This window comes from Dermacentor silvarum, chromosome 2 (genome assembly GCF_013339745.2).
Source record: "Dermacentor silvarum isolate Dsil-2018 chromosome 2, BIME_Dsil_1.4, whole genome shotgun sequence".
NCBI classification, from domain to species: Eukaryota; Metazoa; Arthropoda; class Arachnida; order Ixodida; family Ixodidae; genus Dermacentor; species Dermacentor silvarum.
The window spans coordinates 75,966,728-75,986,084 of NC_051155.1; the positions used below are offsets into that span (position 1 = coordinate 75,966,728).

The following is a 19,357-nucleotide window of genomic DNA, read 5'->3' on the forward strand; positions in this document are numbered from 1 at the left end:
CAGATTTTAGCTTTCCCGATCACCCTCCTTATCTTGGCCGCACTGAGCGATATATTCAAAATATAATGGTCGCTGCCAATATTATCTCCTAGATTCGCCCATGTCACGTTCCTTGCGATGTTTGTGAATGTCAGATCTGGCGACGTGTCTTTTGATACACTATTACCGATGCGTGTGGGGAGATCTGGCTGTGTAAGCTGGTATAGGCCGTATCTTTCTACTAGGTCCGCTAGCATTACGCCTTTGGGGTTCTCTCTGCTATAGCCCCAATTAGCGTGCTGTGCGTTAAACTCTCCCAGAAATTTAAGTTGGTCCTTTCCTTTTAGAAGGCCCAATGCGTGCACTAGTATATTCTCGAAATCTTCGTGTTTCTCTCTGGGAGGGCTATACACATTGACCATCACCGCTTTCGGTCGGCCACGTTTTCAAGGCCAGACCGTGATTACGTGATGTTGAATGGGTTCCTTCCCTGCATAGCTAATGCTCAGCGCCCACAACCTTCATTGCAAAGGTCACTATTTGTGGGTACTCCGGGTTCTTATAGCACACATAGCCCTTCAGATTTGCCTGGTGTTTGCCTACCTCCTGTATGCATATAATATCGGGAGAGACTGGAGACGATTCAATGAATTGTCTGAAATTGGCGAGTTTTTTCCGCAGTGAGCAGCAAGTTCCACTGCCAAATTTCCACTTGTTCGGTCTGTTTACTGTTGCTGTGTCTGGCCATGACTGGTGTTTTCGGAATCTTTCCCGACTTCTTTGGGTTGTCTGGTGGGAGCACCTGGGCTTTGACTAGGTCTCTTGCGAGGATTCTGCGTCTGACTTATGTCGCTGACGGTGCGTTCCATCTGCCAAAGTTTGGCAAATACAAGCTGCATCTGCTGTACTAGGTACGCTATCGACTATGTTTGTGGTTGCTGCGTTGTCGTGGGCTGCACAACGGGCGCGTTCGCCGGGCCTGGCGTGTTATTCGATTGAATTAAATGTAGTGCCTCGAGGCGTGCCATCCTAGACTTAACCTCCTGTAATTCTGTTTTGAGTTGTCCGTTCTCATCTACTACCCTTTTGTACTCGGGATGTTGCGTGATCGGTGGTGTAACTGGTGTATGTTTGGCAGTGGGAGATAGCGCCCAGCTTACCTGATTCGCTTGTGGCGTGCTCTGTGCCATGGATGCCCTGGGTGACTTGTTTCTTGGATGGGCTTTCGCCTTCGTGTTCTCCTATATGGTTGTTCTCGGCCTCGACGTGGACCTTCGACGCTGCTGCTCCGGTTGTCCGGGATCCGTGCGGTTGTTCGATGGCGAGCGGGTTCTTGAGCGGCTACTGCGGGTCGCACCTTGTCCGTACTTCCATCCCGATTGTTCGTCCTCCGAGGAGAACCAGCGATGGGCTGGTTTGTGTGATTTCTAGGGTGGTTTCGCTGCCTGGTATCGTACAGGCTTCAGGCGTTTTGGGCAGCTGCGGTCTCCAGTTACGTGGTCCGCAGAGCAAATGGCGCATGTCGGGGTACAGTTGTGGGTTACTTCTGGGTTGCGCACTCCGCATATACGGCACGTGGACAAATCTGGCTGCGGGCACACGTCGGTGCGGTGGCCAACTTTCCCACATGCTCGGCAGAATTGGACCGTGTTACGAAAAGGAATACACTCATTCTCACCTCCTCTGTAGTATATATATCTCGGTAGCACGTCCCTGAAGAACGTAAGGACAGCACTCTGAGAGTCTCCCAACATCCGGGCTTCTACCAGCTCCACCTTTCCTGGTTCCTTCGCCTGGTGTGACATAGACATTCACCGCGTGCAGTCTTCCGTTGATCTTCAAAGACGTGACGCCCCTCATCGCCATTGCGACGGTCGTATCCGCGGTGGACCCTAGTGCTATGTTGGAACCCGGCCGGATGCGGAGAATGAACTGGTCCCATCTGACTTTCCCTCGGCAGGCCTCCACTATTGCGTCGGAAATCGCTTGGCTGGTTATATTCCTCAATGGCAGTCCCTGGTGAGGTCGGAAGATCACTTTCAGATCGTCCTTGGGTAGGGGTGGGGGCCTGCGTCTCGCGGGTCGACCCCGGCGTTCTGGCTGGTTGCCTGCTGTAAGCTTGCTGTCCGCGGAGAAGTCCCGTTCTTGCCGTACGTTACGCTCTTTTGCCTTCTTTGCTTTGAGCGATTGGAATATCCGCCAACCCTCCTCTGTGGGGTCAGTCTCGTTTTTGGCGGGAAAATGCGCGTTCGCGTGCGAGGACGCCATGGTGCAATTCCCGGGTGGTTGTTCATCGTCCCGGTTTTGGGCGGCAAAGTCCATAACCTCATCGCTCAAAACCAGTGTGGTTTGTTGAGTCACTGGCTGCAATTCTTTGTCGAGGTCATAGTCGTTGTGGTAACTACGGCGACGTTGTCGTTGTCGTCTTCGGGCGCGCGTCTCCCGGCGTCGCCGCCACTCCCCTACTCGAGCTAGCGGAGGCTTCACATGGGCGAAATCACGAAAGGCCGTGAAAGGTGACAAATGGTCAGAATTCGGTGAAACTGGTGTCCACCGATGCCGGAGCACTTCCCCTATAAGCAGATTACAATTTCCGGAAGGTTTCTGGGGATGAACCACACGAAAAAAGAGATCATGCGGAGCTCGATGTGCACGCGTCCGCACTGGTCGGCATCCACCACGTTTCCCCGTTCTCCTTAAGGCGGCTTGAAAACTACCTGACACTTCTCGCAACCTTAATGCTTGGAAGTATTTGCATATTTTGATTACGTATGAGCCTGTGAAAAGTTTTGACGATTACTTATAAAAGGGTGCATCGTACACTTCGTGCCTAGGTTACCAATTTTGTTGTGTATATTTTATGAAGCTATCGGACGCATGTCTTTCAGTGTTTATCAAATTGCGCAGAAATGGTTGCTTTTCGAGGCGCATTTCACCCTGTCAACGACAGTTCTGTCGTTGACAGGGTACAGAGCTGTACTATAGGTGCTCAAAAAAGAAGTCAAACAACACGTGTAGGCCGAAACCATGAGACTGGTTTTAATGTGAGCTTGTGCAGACTCGTAGCGAAAATTTCCTGCTAAAGCATATTTACTACGTTTATAATAAACGTGTGGGAACTTAAGTTTATATTTGTTACGCACGTGTTATCGTTATTACGCACGTATACGAGTACACAAGATGCGAAAAAGGCGAGAGCTAACACGTTTTTGTTTAGGCAGGCAACGAATGGCATACGCCAGGTGAGAAGCACGCTCTGATATAGCAGGACCGAAAATATATGTTCCACTAATGAAATAAGTTACTGACGACGAAATTTAGTTTATCCATCCAAAAAACACTGTGGGAGATGTGCGACATACGCGGACTGTGATCACTGCACCCAGTGCCATAGAGAGTTAAGCGCGAAATGCATGCATTAGCTTCATCGCATGGTGAAAATGACAGTACGCGTGTGTTTCAGATACGCAGATAGATCAGAAGGTTGAGCACCCATCGAAATAAAAGGAGCAGTGCATAGACACGCAGACGGCCCCGGTCAACAGAAGGCATCTGCGAAGCTGGATATGTGTTATCGTTCTTTGTTTTTTTTGTTTTTTTTTTTTTGTCGTAAAAACGTTAATTTGTGGACAAGCAGATTAGTTCGGGCCAATAGCATATACAACTATTTGCTCAACAGAAATTTACATGGGAATATATGGCTTCTATGCGAGTCTTTTTAAGGTTCGAAATCGTGCAGATCAAGACGGGGAAAAATCACTCCGCGCCCTCATTTTCTGAGGGTCTCCTCTCTCTCTCTCGCTGTTTTCCGAACCCTCGCCATTCACGGTGTTTGCCTTCACCAATCAGTATTTTCAACTGCAAGTATTCATTTGAGAGTAAGGACTTTCTGCTAGAGAATATAAAATTATACTGAAAATGTAGGGTCGCGGAGACACAAGAGATGTCAGTACGATATCAGAGAAGATGCAGTCGACATTCTGACAACGGGCAATTACAAAACGACCACCGGACAGGCTGTTATCCCGTGGTTGCATGTTGACCCTGCATATACGGTTTTGAGTTCCTCACCTTAGTAGGTCAGAAGATGAGCCTGGCTATGTCTAGCTAAGCATGGTTGGGACTACTTAAGCTTAGTCACTCATCGATAACCAATTGATAGCCAATAATAGCTAATTGATAATCGATCAATAATCAATAAATTCCGGGAAATATGCTGGGCATGACTTGGTGGTGCTTAGCCTACCCCAAATACGTGGCCAATACATCGCGACGGCCAATCGATAGCCAATCTATAGCTAATCGATAGTCAATGAATTATCAATACATTCCGGAAAAAATGCTGGGGATCACTTGGTAGTGCTTCACCTAGCCCAAATACGTGGCCAATATCTTGCGATAGCCAATCGACAATTAATCAATAGGTAATCGATAATCGATCAATAATCAATATATTTGCGAAAACATAACCTGTAAGGCCAGGACCAGCTAGGTGCCGATGTTTCTTTGGCCTTACGCCACTGGTGCAACCTACGCAAATTTTTTTTTTGGGGGGGGCGGAGCAGGCTGGTGTGATCGCGCTGTCCACATTTGCCTGAAATGGGTTGCGCTAGCGCTCAAAAACGTGGTGGCGCTACGCCACAGCCCTCCATAGAGTTACTGTATATGCTCCCTACGGGAGCATAGTTGCGCGTAGGTCCGCCATCTTGCCTGGCAAGCAACCAAACCTATTTGGTGAAGCCGAACTCTGTTTTTGCAGGCGGCATGCCTACCGTGTCGTCGGTCGACCATGGGCGCTTTTCCATCGCGTGTGGACCGCTTTTCCGTCTAATCGCAAACAAAGCGCATGGAAACAGCTCACTAGATAAAATAGTCATGAAGAAAAAAGGCACTGCTGATTTTTAACGCGTGGCGTGAGATGGAGCGCGAATAATATTAGTTGTTTTTTGGACTTGTGCGTTTACCTGTGCACCTTCGGAACTTTCCGCTTTCCGAGCGATTGGTGCAGTTGGGACCAGAGCACCCGGTCAATTAGAGAGGTTTAGCTTGTCCGGTTATCGGGTAAACGCAGGCGGATGGAGCGTTGGGGCCTGTTGGCGGAACCGTAAACGTGAGCGGCCTGTATGGTGCTGCCATCTGGTGGCGCAATGCGCAAACAGACAAAAGCAGCTAATACGGCAGTAACCAAGTGTATTTTACTTCGCTGCTGGCGTAAGTTTTCGGCAGCAACACGATTACGCCACTGCCGAAAATTTACACCAGCAGCGAAGTAGAAATCACTTGGTTACTGCAATATTAGCTGCTTTTGTCTGATTACGGTGGAATTTCGATGAAACTACGATTGAACACCTGTGAGATCTGCTGCGCACGTTGTGTTGTTCCGCAGCTGACACGCACGTAACAGCGAACGGCAAGATCGACCAGATTCGCTTTGAACATGGCCAGCGTTAACTTGCGTCAATCCGGTTCGCTGCAGCGGCGGCGTCGGGAAATACAAGAAACTGGCCGGAGCATCAGCTTCTCCTGAGTGCACGGTTGCTTGGAACCCACGTGATGGTGTCCGGCCAATGGAGGCACGATCGGCGTTCATAAATCAGACGCGCAACTCTGCTATCTTTGGTAGGATATACAGTAACTCTAGCCCTCCAGTAAGTACTAAAGCGCATCTGCCCTTTTCTTTAAAACCCCGCCGCGGTGACTCAATGGCTATCAAGTTCTGCGATATAGCACAAGGTCGCGATATAGCACCAGCCACGGCTGCCGCATTCTCACGGAGACGGAATGCAAGAGCACTCTTGTATTTAGATTCAGGTGCACGGTAAATAACCCCAGCTGGCCAGCATTATTCCGTAGGCCTACACTACGACGTTTCTCATAAGCCGCTGTGAAGCCTCGGGACGTTGAAGCCCGCAATATTTCTTTATTTTGGATCCAAAAAGCTAGCATAGGTGCCCGACACACCGCTCACACTTTTGTGGGGAAGCCTAAGGCGATGCCGATGTGGCCGTAGGTGTTGCCGCAAGGCAGTGTGCCGCACGACTCCACGCCAAGAGAAAACCTCATTAGGTTGGTTCTACTGGCATGAAAACAACTGTGGTAAGACACCAAAGCAGAGGTAATGGTTGACTAAACGCCCACGCCTCACTTATTAGTAATTCGCTACATTGTTTCTCTACGTAGCAAACGCCTGCAGCCTATATTTACAAGTCTTAGTAGTGACTGCGAGAACGTCAATGGCACGTACCCGCAGAACGTAGACGTGTCGGAAGCTCCAGAAGAAGAAAGTTCTGCTCCTATAAGACGCGTAGAGTGCTGCTTTAGAGAGAATAGTTTATTCAGCCCATAGTCCGGAGATTTTGTTTTCACAGTGTCATTGCCTCTAAGCCACGTGATGCTGAAGAAGAGAGACGTTGCTTCGGCGGAATTGAGCCAATGGTTCAAAAAGGTGGGATGCAGTGCTGTATACTGGTACCGGTCTTTTAACTACGGGGCATTCTCACATGGTGTATGTAAATGAGAAGTCCCCGCAGTGACGGCAGGCTATAGGGAGGTGGGGGGGTCTCGCGGCCTTGTAAAGGGGTGCATAGCAGGTGGATGGATGGGCGCTATGAGCGTCCCCTTCAACACGGGGTGATGTATTGTGGCACCAAGCTATTTTTTTTAATTCTGCTGTGTTACCTATCTTTTTTAAACAGACAAAACATTCCCGATCAGGATGATGATTTACTGGCATCCCCTTTGAAACCGGGCGGTGACAAATAGACACCTGGCCTGCTTGATTTAATCAAGCTCTCAGTGCTACTATAGAGAGACATCTAGCTTTCACATCCTCCGTCTTTAATTTCGGGGCGACAAAAACATCTAATCAGTGTCTGTCGTATATAGGCTCCTTAAACATGTCTCGCGCTCTTTCATTGATAATGGCTTGTAGTGCGAGTGCTTTATTGGTGCCTCGGCGTCGCAGCAATCATCTACCCGTCAGTCACCAAGATCATTCGGCGCTGGCGCACCAGAGGCGCCGCCGTAGTCTCTTCGCTTTTGACGGAGCGCTCTTCTCCTGAGCCCTTCTTGGTGGAGGTTCGGCGAGGGTCGGTTCCGCCCTCCCTGTCGGCACGACGCGGTTGGCTGCAGCAGTTCAGCTTAGGGAGCATCGTCGTCACCAAGCCCGAGGTACTGCGCTGCATAATACCGCACTGAGGCAAGAACAAAAAAATGTGCTGCGTTGTCCAGCCGCTAACGTGATTCGCTTTCGAAGGTATGCGATGTGCTAACCTCCGCTGTTTGGAGAGTAATGAACAGTTCGGTGGTAACTGTTGTAACTTCAAGCACCGGCATTCGTTTGTTTTGTAAGTTGGACTTCTTAATACTAAACCGCAAAAATGTTTTCTATTTTTCTTTCTTTTTTTTCTCCTACGCTCTCTGATGTTGACACATATCAAAATAAATAAATATAATAATGATAATAAACCTCGTGTGTATGCGTTAAAACTGTTAACTTGGCAGTGAAGCTCCGTGTTTGTATGTTATAACGTTTTTAAAAATTTGCAGTTCGGGGCACGTCCCACATACTTGTCGGCTCACACTCTGAAAGAACTGCGTACAAAGAAGATATACGTGGCGTTCCTGGCGGTTCACGCTCCGTGCACAAACTGCAGTTAAATATCTGGAGGAATTTCCACACTGACACATTCGTGGCGTATCTCGTACCGCGAACTACGCTGCTGTGACGAATACACTGCTAACATTGTTGCTTATGTGCATGCAGGAAGACCGCATCTACACGATGACTGACGCAACTCCATGGACTCCGCTCCTGTCATTGTGCACGGAACCCAAGCCAGCTCGAATTCCCGCAGATCATTATAAATAAGTAAGCTCCCGAGGCCTTTAGATGTCTGCTAGACATTATCAAACTATTTTGTCGCTTCGTGCGGCTATATAACAGGATCTTGTAATAGCCTTCCACTGCCATTTCATACCGACAACACCTTGAATGTTGGCACTGATTAGCACCTATACAGTGCTGCACGTAATAAGCAGAGGCAAACTATGTAGTGCGAGATCGGTGAGAGCGTAGCCAGTATTTCTGTGGCCTGTGTTGCAGTTCCAAGGTGGCAGCCGTCAGCTGTAATGACAGTGACCGCGAGCTGTTCTGCCTTGGTAGTTGCCAAGCCGAGGAGAGGCTGGTGCGCGTGCTCCGTCTGCGCCAACAGGACGTTCGCTGGCACACCACCCGACTCACCCTGGCACGGTACGTGTGCCGCGCATGCGCATCGCTGTCCACCACTTAATCTAGCGTATATCTATGCCGCTGAAAGTGCATGCACACGATGGACCGAATTTTTCGTCACCAACAACGTCCCTAAATTAGCAAGACAATGGGAACGTCGGTCACGGATTGCCGTCCGTCCGCGCCTCGCCTCTGGAAGGAAAGTGAAAGAAACACGCACACAACTTGGCAGCCGAATCCACTACCTCCGCATGACGCGTTCAGTGTCATACTAGTTTAGCTACGGCGACCGGCAGTCCCTCCGTCCGCTTTCTTGCGATCAGTGGTGCGCCCCCTCGAGAAAAAAGATGCATGCATATTTCGGTTAAAATAATTTTTAAAAAGAATTTGCGCTTGTCGCTGCTCTTGTTTTGCTCGAATTTCGCGGAAAGATAGCATTTTATGGTCCGGACCGTGCAATGTAACACTTGCACAGTTACTTTCCGGGTTTTAAAGAAAAAAAAATTGAAGTTGCCTTCGTCTATGGCGAAGCTATAGCTGCTTCCAAAACTGCACTAGCATAAACATGTGCCGTCGCCTGTCGGCACGTGCGGAAATTAGCTTTTCTGGGAGGGTTGTCGCGTGTTTGAGGAGCGGGCAACCGCGACAACCATCCCGGAACGGCTGCTTTCCACAGCTCCGACCGGCGACGTACGGCATAAGTTTATGCGATAGCGTAGCCTTGGCAGCAGCTAGCTTCCCCATAAACAAAGGCAACTTTCAGTATCGTTTGTAAAAGCCCGGCAAGTAACTGTTAAAGAACAATCCGCACCTTAAAACGCCATGTTTCGGCAAAATTTGAACAAAATCAAAGCAACGGTAAGTGGACAATGTTTGTCTACTCTTTCAAGCAACGTATGCACGTCCTCTGTGAAGGGGAAGAACAAAATTAGCTTTCAAGAAGCCGTAGTGGCTAACCACGCACGTCTCACATAAAAGTGTTCAATGGCACCAAATGTTCAACGTTGCGAGCTACTTGCTCGATATTCACATGTCACATTCCAAATCACACTTCACGAGTAATCGTCGGTTAAAAACGAATTAGGTGTTTCCGCTCATATTGCTAACGACTGACATGTGCATAAAATCTTGACAGGTGAGCAGAGATAGCCGGCGCCATTCACGACTGTGGCGGAGCATGTGTAACGTTCTTTCAACCGCAGTCATCACGTAGTCATCAGGACTAGGTAATCCCCGTCCTGGTTTAAATGATAGACCATGCGGATGTTGTCGGTTCGGCAATCACCGGCGAAAAGTTGTCTTTTCTTTCCCTTCCCCTGTAGGAAAATGAAGCTTATCGCAGATTTACCTCTCATTCTTAATTCACTGAACATTTCAATTAAACCTCACTTCCCCAGAGCCTTCCTTGGCTTCGTTGTCTGTTGGCCTCGCAAAACGCCTGATCTCGCCCCCCGTGCAATTGGGAAGCTACAATAAAACATGGGGAAACATCAGAGGCGTGGTGACTAATTGAGCCCGGAAAGCTTGGATAGAGTGTGAACGCCTGCTGAGCACGGGAGCAAGAGTCCGGAGCTCCACAATGTCGAGCTTGCTTTTTAATGCGACAGTTGATGAAACGCTGTTCCATTGTGCATACACCAGTTCATCCTCTTCACTCTTCGCTCATGAAAACACACACGTGAAAAGGGAGAGCTTGTATACACTCGTGACCACCGTGTAAAAAGGAAGGTGATCCGACGGCGGCGCGAGGCGCGGCCACTTAGTGTGACTCTACGCACGCCGCTGCCGGAAGGGGCAGCACCTGTTCAGGGGGCCACTTTTTCGCTCGCTTTGCTGGCGCTTTTATGGAAACGCGCGGCAGAAGTGCTTTATTTCGATGAATATATGTCGTTCGCCTGCTTAAAACGACTCTACTTGGTTGGGGGAACGTCCCTTTATATTTCTGCCGACATTCCGATTGACTCCGACGTGGCGAGCAGCGGTAAGCGCAGCGCGCCGTCTGCTCGAGCAGACGACGCGTCTCTCTCGTGTTCGAAATGACGGTATTTTGACTGTAAGTGGCATGAAACCTTCTACCTGCTCAGGATTTGGCGTCCAAATAACGAAAAATTGCATATCTTTGGGTATGGGTGTTTAAATGCTGACGGAGGTCGTAAATTATCTACTGTTGTGCCACTTCTCCAAGGCCTCCTAAACACGTGCTGCCCCTAGCGGCGGCGCTCACTTCCGGTCACACGAAGTGGCCGCTCTCTCGCCCCAGCGCGGGCGCTCCGTCGGAGCACCTATCTTCTTCCACCGTGCTCGTGACTAACTTAACTGTCAAGGTCACATGCATACAGAAACGCCGCCCAAAACTGTGAGAGCGCAAAACGTCGTTCGTTTTTTTTAATTATTTCTGCTAATAGACTTATCAACGAGTGTATGCCTCTGCCGTACTCTTTCACGTGTCGCCAGTTTTATGGAGGTGTGATTATCATCAACCAGCTTTCCCCCAAGCCGCACGTCATTTTATGGCAGTTTGCATTTCGCTTCTCTTGGTTCAGCTCCTGGTGCCATCTGTAATGATCGACGATACGAATGCGCCGTAGTTTTGTGAGTTTAGAAATGACCAGAATATGCAAACGCAGCGCTTTGTCATGTCGCTTTCATAGACGCGTCCAATTGTATGCGCTGCTCTTCCACCACGAATGCTGACAGACTCGCAAGACTTTTTGCACTTGACTAAATGCAACATCTAGTTACCTACCCGATCAGTTAGCAGGCTTTAGGAGCTGTGCAGGACGGCGTTGCGTGGAGGAAAGACAAGAAAAATGGCGGTGTAAACTATATACATGTATACGGTGTGTGGCATTGGAATATAATTAGTCCACTTGCCGAACAAGCACAATATAGCAGCACACCATGAATCGGACTAGGCAGACCTGCATTGGTATTCGAGGTTCCCTAATGGTCATCGTCAACAAATTCTCAAAAAGGCTTCAAGAGTCAACTTATCCCTTATCCTTTAATGATATCATTAAATTGCACCCGAAGCGCCATTGACCTGTCTCTCCTGATGACCGACTTGGACTGCGCTTTCGTGGTATTGCTTCCGACCAGCTTAAGTTTCATTCATTAGCCTGCCTGAATGCAAAGTTTAAAATATTTTACCATCGGAGATTTTAGTAGCTAGCAGACTGCGTCCACTAAGCAAGAAAGTGTCTGCTTCGCAGAACCAACCTGGTCCATGACACGCATCCGATGTTGCTATGGGACGCACGCCATTCACACCGTGAAGGCCCAGTCGCAGGAGACACCACACCACCCGAAGGTTTGTAGATCTTTGAGTTTGTGTTTACTTCGCACAACTTGTAAGCATGGTGTGATGAGGAGGGTAGGAAAAAGCTGCGTTAGGGCCGCTTGACTGGCCCCATACTTCTGTAAAACCAGGATCATTGTACAAAAGTAAGCACACGTCTCAATATCAACGTAAAAAAGAAAAAAATATGCGAAAAATGCATTAACAACGCCTCTTGCACTCATTATAACATCACACAAAATTTTACTGAAGCGACTACAGACTAAAATGCTTTCCATCCCTTTGTTTCCTTCCTTCTTTCTTTCTATTATGCGCACGTGAAAAGACGTGCGTTGCGGCGGTGTGGACACATCTAAACAATGTTATTTTCGGCGTCAAAATGGCCGCTTTTGATGGCCAGAGAGGCGAACATAGGCGTCGTAAACTGTCTGAAAAGTGCTAAAATTTCCAAACAAAAGCATTCGCGAGCTACATGTGGGACAAAAACTTGAATGCTATAACGCGGGTGTGTGTTGTGAAAAGCACAGCAAATACGCAGAGCTTTTGTTCCACCTGTAGCTTGTTTGGGCTTAATGTGACACTAAAGAGAACCGTTAGGCTGTATTGGTGCATGGATTACAATTACGGAATACCGAACAGGTCAGCCTTAGCATAAGCTGAGGCTCTGTGAGCCAAGAAGGACTTAAAAACTGAATATAGTGGGAGGGGAAGGCGACTGCCACCTGCATTTACACGCACCACCTCACGGATTTCAACTGCGTTTGATCGCGGCTATACTAGTTCGTTTGTCAAAGACAGATTTCACTGCGCTCCTGAAAGTGCTATGCCTAATCCTAAATTCATGGCCACATTGATGTCATGAGCAATAAAAAAAGATAGGTACGGCTGTCAATGTTCTTCGTTAACGATCGGCGTTTTTCTGCCAAATATCAACGCAAATCAAGGTTAGAGAGCGTACACCGCTCTCGACTGATTTATTGTTTCCTGGTGAGAGGGCTTACGCGTCTTTCCACAGACCTCAATTTCATCATTTCATGCGCTTTTTCTTCATGCCTATTGAGTCGTGTGCACTCGCTATCTCTTTGACAGACCTGCAAAAGCCTGAACACTACCTGGTGACCGAGATGCAGCCTGGCTGGCGTCCGCTGACCTCTACAAGGTGATGACCCTTGTCTGCATGCAGTGGTGACGCGGCACTGAAATATAAGTTACACAAGCCGGTTATCTATGACCCGGCGACGCTCAGGCAACCACTAGCTGTTTTTTTCGTACACTATACCTTTTACAAAGGCGCAAAAGTCTCCCAATATATAGGTAACAAATGATCTTTGCCTTTAATAAATATGATATCTGACAGACCTGGCATGTTTGAATATTTTTCACCAGGCGCGATTGTTTATTAAAACTTACGTCGAATACAGCATACACGTGAACATTATCCGAAACCCAACAATATTGTTTAAAAGTTCCAAACCAGAAATAAATAAGTACAAAACTAATAGCAACATAAGCAATTACCAGAACCAATAGATATTGATTTCTAACATAGAATGAGGCTAATAAATCGCCTTCTTAGATTTTATTAAACAACTGCAAAGATGAAAGACATCTGTTATTGGAATTTCCAACTGAAACATAAAAAAATTTCAATGTATTTCGATTGTGATTTAGGCTTTTCATAAGAGTCGAGTGCGCTGATATAACTCGCGGTGCTGAATTTAAGTGTGTGCCCCTGGCAACTTTCGATAACGTTGACGCCGCCTTCATACGTAACGAAATATAACCGAAGCATTCGACCTTATTAGTATTTAGACTAAAGAACGATGGTTACCTATTAAACATGCAAATTGCACAGTTTATTTTACATGTTGCCGTGTTTGGAGTGTACGGCGCGTTTCCTGGTCGTTCCCCTGAGGTTAGACACACGCCGCGTGCGCAGTTCCCCGGTCCGACACCAGCCGTGAGTATCCTGGAGACGGCTTCCTGGGCATTGGCGACAGCCACGTCCGCGCTCGAATTCGAACACCGGCTGCCAGTGGTCGGCGCCGTGCTGGTCCGTCCCACGTGTTCGCCCCGCGTCGAGTTCACGCTCCGCGGACGTCTCGAACGGATATCCAGCGCAGGGTACAAGATCCGCTTTCAGGGACTCCAGATGGCCAGGATGACCATAGGTAAGGTTTCCTGTCCTATTGGACGCTTCCGCTGCACGGTGTTCCTTCTTCAAAGTGTCGAGGCCTGATTCACACAGCCGTCAAACCCCCCGTGCCGTCATCGTCACGGCACCTGCGCGTCCGTCATCAAACAGCGTTTCCTCGCCTGCTCCTCCTCGAAAATGACACGCTGATGACGTTGGCCGATGCTCTTAACGCCGTCATTTCTGATGATGATGGTTCGACGGCTGTTTGAATCGGGGCCGCTTTCCGCGGCAACCAAGTGGCTATGAGGTTCTGCTGCTGAGGTTGCGGGTTCGATTCCCCGTTGCAGCGACCGCATTCTGACGGGGACGGAATGCAAAAACACTCGTAATCCGAAATTAATCCGGAGTCTTCCACTATACGGTGTGCCTCAAAGCACTTACGGGAGGTGAACCCTTCAATTTAATGTGTGACATGACAGCGTTCTCTTTATGGCGGCTTCAAAACTACCTGACACTTCTCACAACCTTAATTCTTGGAAGTATTTGCATATCATGTTTACGTATGAGCAGGTGAAGTTTTGACGATTACTTATAAAAGGGTGCATCGTCACTTCGTGCCTAGGTTCCCAATTTTCTTCTGTACATTTTGTGACGCTATCGTACGTATGGCTGTCAGTGTTTTTTTAAATTGCGCAGAAATGATTGCTTTTCGAGGCGCATTTCACCGCGTAAACGACAGAGCCGTTACTATAGGTGCTTAAAGAAGAAGTCAAACAACACGTGTAGGCCGAAATGATGAGACTGATTTTATTGAGAGCTTGTGCAGACTCGTAGCGAAAATTTCCTGCTAAAGCCTATTTACTACAGTTTATAATAAACGTGTGGGAACTTAAGTTTATATTTGTCACGCACGTGTTTACGATATTACGCACGTTTACGAATGCACAAGAAGCGAAGGCGAGAGCTAACACGTTTTTCTTGAGGCAGGCAAGGAATGGCATACGCCAGGTGAGAAGCACGCTCTGATAGCAGGACCGAAAGTATGTTCCACTAATGAAATAAGTTACTGACGACGAAATTTAGTTTATCCATCCAAAAAACACTGTGGGAGATGCGCGAAATACGCGGACTGCGATCACTGCACCCAGTACATAAAGTATGCATTAGCTTGATCGCATGGTTAATATGACAGTATGCTTGTGTTTCAGATACGCAGATAGATCAGAAGGTTGAGCGCCCATTGAAATAAAAGGAGCAGTGCATAGACACGCAGACGGCCCCGGTCAACAGAAGGCATCTGCGAAGCTGGATATGTGTTATCGTTCTTTGTTGTTGTTTTTTTTTTGTCGTAAAAACGTTAATTTGTGGACAAGCAGATTACTTCGGGCCAGTAGCATATACAACTATTTACTCAACAGAAACTTATATGGGAATATATGGCTTCTATGCGAGTCTTTTTAAGGTTCGAAGTCGTGCAGATCAAGACGCGGAAAAATCACTCCGCGCCCTCATTTTCTGAGGGTCTCCTCTCTCTCTTTCGCTGTTTTCCAAACCCTCGCCATTCACGGTGTTTGTCTTCACCAATCAGTATTTTCCACTGAAAATATTCATTTGAGAGGCGTAGTAAGGCCATTATGTTCGAGAATATAAAGTTATACTGAAAAGGTATGGTCATGGCCACACAAGAGAGGTCAGTACCAGATCAGAGAAGATGCAGTCGAAATTCTGACAACGGGCAATTATCAAACGACCACAGGACAGGCTGTTATTCCGCGATTGTATGTTGAGCCTGCATACATGGTTCTCAGTTCCTCACCTTCAGTTTCTTCTCTCTCAGCGCCAACTGACGAGACAGCGTTAATGTTGACTTCGGACTACAGTGCACTATACGGTCCAAACCCCGTTATTGTAAACAAGCCGCTACATACCTTATTCCAGCACGCATGGGCTTAAGAAACCACTAGGGTATTTTCGTAGCTATAGTGAAGCGATGTACGGGCAACAGAATTTTGCATGGACATACATTTTTTTTCTTTTCGCATTGACCTGGGTCTCTACGTGGTACAAAACTGTGTGAATCTGTGCGCCTCTGTCCCACCGACTATATCCTCGCGTTCTGACTCCAAAACAAAACAATACACCGCATATCCACGAAGTGAATGATGATGAGTGGGCGAAGCACCCGGGGATCATTCGGGCAAAACGTTGGAAGCGTTCTGCGGAAACCGGAAGCTTGCGACAACATTGCGATTCATGTCAGTGTAAGTGCAACACAGGGATTAATTCGCGCCAGTCGTTACCATGCAGCAGCGCAAGGAGTGGAAACGGACTAGCGACGACAGCTTCACAATTTCCTCAGTATCGCTACCATGTGTCGTGGTCAATGCTCTTTTTTATCTCTATGAGCGGACATTTACGATATTTGGAGTTATTATTACGAGGTTTCTCAGTACTTTGCAGGTGAGAAGAATAACGCGAAATGTCGCGGCACAAAGGTCAACCATTTCTCGAATCCTGCAGAACAATGATTCTGGGTGCATATCTACCACCCAGGCATGTAACCAGGGGGGGGGGGGGGGGGGGTTAGGGGATTCTAAAAAAACCGAAATTATCACAGCGGCGATACACTGCTCAGCACAACTTATATATCATTATATGTACTACACGTCAATATATTAAAAGTTTATACTATCATATGTCAGCGCCGTGCTTGATTCACGCGCAAGAATAAGTAAATGGAAATATTTCAAAATGGCCGCCCTTGTCCCCTCAAAACCCTTTCTGAACGTCGTTCCTGGGTACGGCCCTGCGTAGATGGTTTGTTCTACACAGGGAAATACGCCAACACTTTTGCCCGAGCAGTGCCAATTCCTTATCGCGGCTCGTCGGGCGCTTTTTTCTTTTCACTTGTCTCGCTGACACAGACGCAAGTCCGGAGTACACTGAACTGAGCCGCCACCGTCAGTTCATCGTGGGTGAAGAAGAGTCATGTGTTCGGCAAGATTGCTTCCTTGCTGAGGCAAGTCGTCATCATCAAATAAGTGTCTGCTGATTTCGCGGAAAATAGAGATGGGGTCTGGAGCAACTGGGCTGAGATCTGGTTCACGGTAAAGATGTTTCCAGAGCAGCTTAAGATACCCAGCGCAGTTGCGTAATAACGTGTAAAGAATTTATACTACGCACGTTGTATTGCCATTTGTACTAGCTTATAGATATCTGGCATTAAATGTACCAGTGTCACTCACTCCTACAAGTGCCATATGTAGCACAGACTAAGCAATGACGATTACATGGAAGTTTCCGGCACCCTCTACGTTAACCACTTGTGACGACGCACATTTGCGAGCGGACGAGCTGCACAAGACCGTCCTCTTAAGCCACCCAATTGTTAACATTAATCGAAGAATTGTTTCACTTCACGTAAAGTAACAGTTCAAACCGATTGCGCGTATTGATCTCTTCACGTGAGACTAGAGCTGAGCTACTGGTATGTTGAAAATGGGGAGTCAAGCAGACGTATTTAACCCTATTACAAGTGGTCGAGTGTGACGCCTTTTCTTGTAAAATATCAACGGGTGAATTGGACAAGGCCCAGGTTATTTGTGAGATTTTTCTTGCGATCTTTTTTTTAGCATTCTCCTTATAAGATGATCATGATGTTACCCGCCCTTTTGATTTTGTGTGCTCCGGCTTTCTGCCGTGTCTGGTCTCACTCTCTGTGTGTGCGTGCATGTGTGTGTGCGCGCGTGTGTGTGTGTGTGTCGCCTCGATGAAAACTTCAGTGGAGAAGTCTACTTTATTGTCATGAAGGTCTCCCACGTCGTAACTGTTATTGTAGCGCGCACGGGCGCGCGTGTGCCTCGCTGATAACTTCGGTGGAGAAGTCTAATTTGTTGTCGTGAAGGTTAATTTATTGTCGTGAAGGTCGTGTCGCACGAAGTCAATGTCTGTCGTTTTCGAAGCCTTTGGGGCTGCATCTAATCCTCTTTATAAGTCTTGTACGAACTATCGTCCTTACTTACGGTGGAAAAAAAAATGTTCGTTCACTTTTTCTTTCTTCTTCTCTTTTGCTACAGGTTGTGTGGTGACACCGCCGCAGCCAGGCTTCCCGCTTCAAGCCGCTGACAAACGTAATTTGGCTTCACCACCTGGCTCATCTCTATCGCGACAGAGTGCCGAGACCAAGACTGCGCTCGTGTCATGGCTGCGTGTGCTCACCGTCGCCACGTCGGCCCAGGACGTGGCCTAGGAGACCGCCGATGTCCCCGCCAATGTCGCCGCCGGCCGCCATATCTTATGCGCCGTCGCCCCAAGCATCCCAAGCAGAACGCCCTGAGACCTGCCGACAAATCGGGCGGAATCAACCACCCCTCTACCACTGGGTCATCTCAGCAAAGGCAGTCCAGCGGTACCGACGGCATCGCATAGCGCTCAATAGGATGATACACTTTATTGATACTTTATTAAATAAAATCAACGCATATCCACGAAGTGAATAATGTTGAGTGGGGCGAAGCACTGGGGACTGTTATGTCGTAAGATCACCCGTGACATTGCCCCACTCGCGCATGTAAATGCGTGAAAACGCGGTGTACAGTATATACAATGTGTTTATTATTGCTCATAACGCGTATATCGTGTTGAGTTCCGGGTTGCATTTCGATTTCATTATTACTGTTTTATGGTCGGTGAAATGCAGAGCCAGTGGTTCTATTAGCGGATACATCCTAAAGTTTGCAAAGGCGAGATATATGCACGTTCCCGTCAGTGGTCGTGGGTTTCTTGTGGTCGTAAGAGATACACCGTAAGAGAGCAGCTTGTCGGCGTTGCCGCTTTGCCGCCGCTTCGCTCGCTCTCGAATCCGGGGTAGCTTGCTGTCGGCGTCGCCGGCGAGCCGCTGCTTCCCGCTCCCTCAAATCCGGGTCCGCTTGGCGTTCTTGCCGCTTTGCCGATGCTTCCCGCGCCTTCGCCGCGGGAGTAGATTGCTGTCTGCGTAGACGCTGAGCCACAGCATGCCGCGCCTTACGTTCGTCCATGGCAGAAAGAGATTGTGTGGTCTGGAACGCGCCATACGCAGCAGCGCCATCTCGTGTATAGACGTTGCAACGTTTCATCCATGACAGACAGATGGCGCGGCAGTCGATGTGAGCACGGACGACGGTATGGTGGCTAAAAGGGGAGGTGAGAGCAAAGCAGCCGTCGGAGAGCGCGGCGCGTGGCAGAAACGTCAGTGATGGCACTGACGCGGCCGCGGGAGAAAACAAAGCCAAGGGCAAGGATATGAAAGGATGGGAGGCCATTGTGAGGTCGGGGGCAGCTTTCAGTTGTGAAGGGGAAGAAAAGCGTCGAATTGGCTTTGCTGGGGATTCCAACATGCGTAAAGTAGAACCGGCGATAACAGAGAGGGTAGGTGCAGGCGAACGAGTCCAGGTTAGCGCGCTTCCGGGAAAGCCGATTAGAGAGGTGATAGCGAAGGCCAAGGAACGCATGTGGGACACAATGGAGGATAGACAACTAGTGGTGATAATGGGCGGAGTGATTGACGTACTGCAAGGGCGAGTGGCAGGGATCACGAAGCAAATAGCCAAAGGGGTCACCGACCTGCGGAATGTTTCGAAGGAAGTACAAATCGCGGTGTGCACAGTGCCAGAGGTTTAAAGGCAAGGTTATGAAATTGAAAACGCAGTTCTTGCAGTAAACAGGGAGATTTGTA

The 19,357-nt window shown here is 48.3% G+C and overlaps 1 protein-coding gene across 1 annotated transcript in view; it reads left to right on the forward strand.

Moving 5' to 3' along the window:
* Nucleotides 1-12,670, forward strand: part of LOC119440990 (uncharacterized) — a 360,528-nt gene extending 347,858 nt beyond the window's left edge. Inside the window, exons 6-7 of the mRNA XM_049662789.1 lie at nucleotides 11,422-11,519; nucleotides 12,597-12,670. Coding sequence (XP_049518746.1) covers nucleotides 11,422-11,519; nucleotides 12,597-12,670 — 172 coding nt within the window. The remainder of the gene's footprint in view (nucleotides 1-11,421; nucleotides 11,520-12,596) is intronic.
* The last annotated feature ends 6,687 nt before the right edge of the window (nucleotides 12,671-19,357 follow it).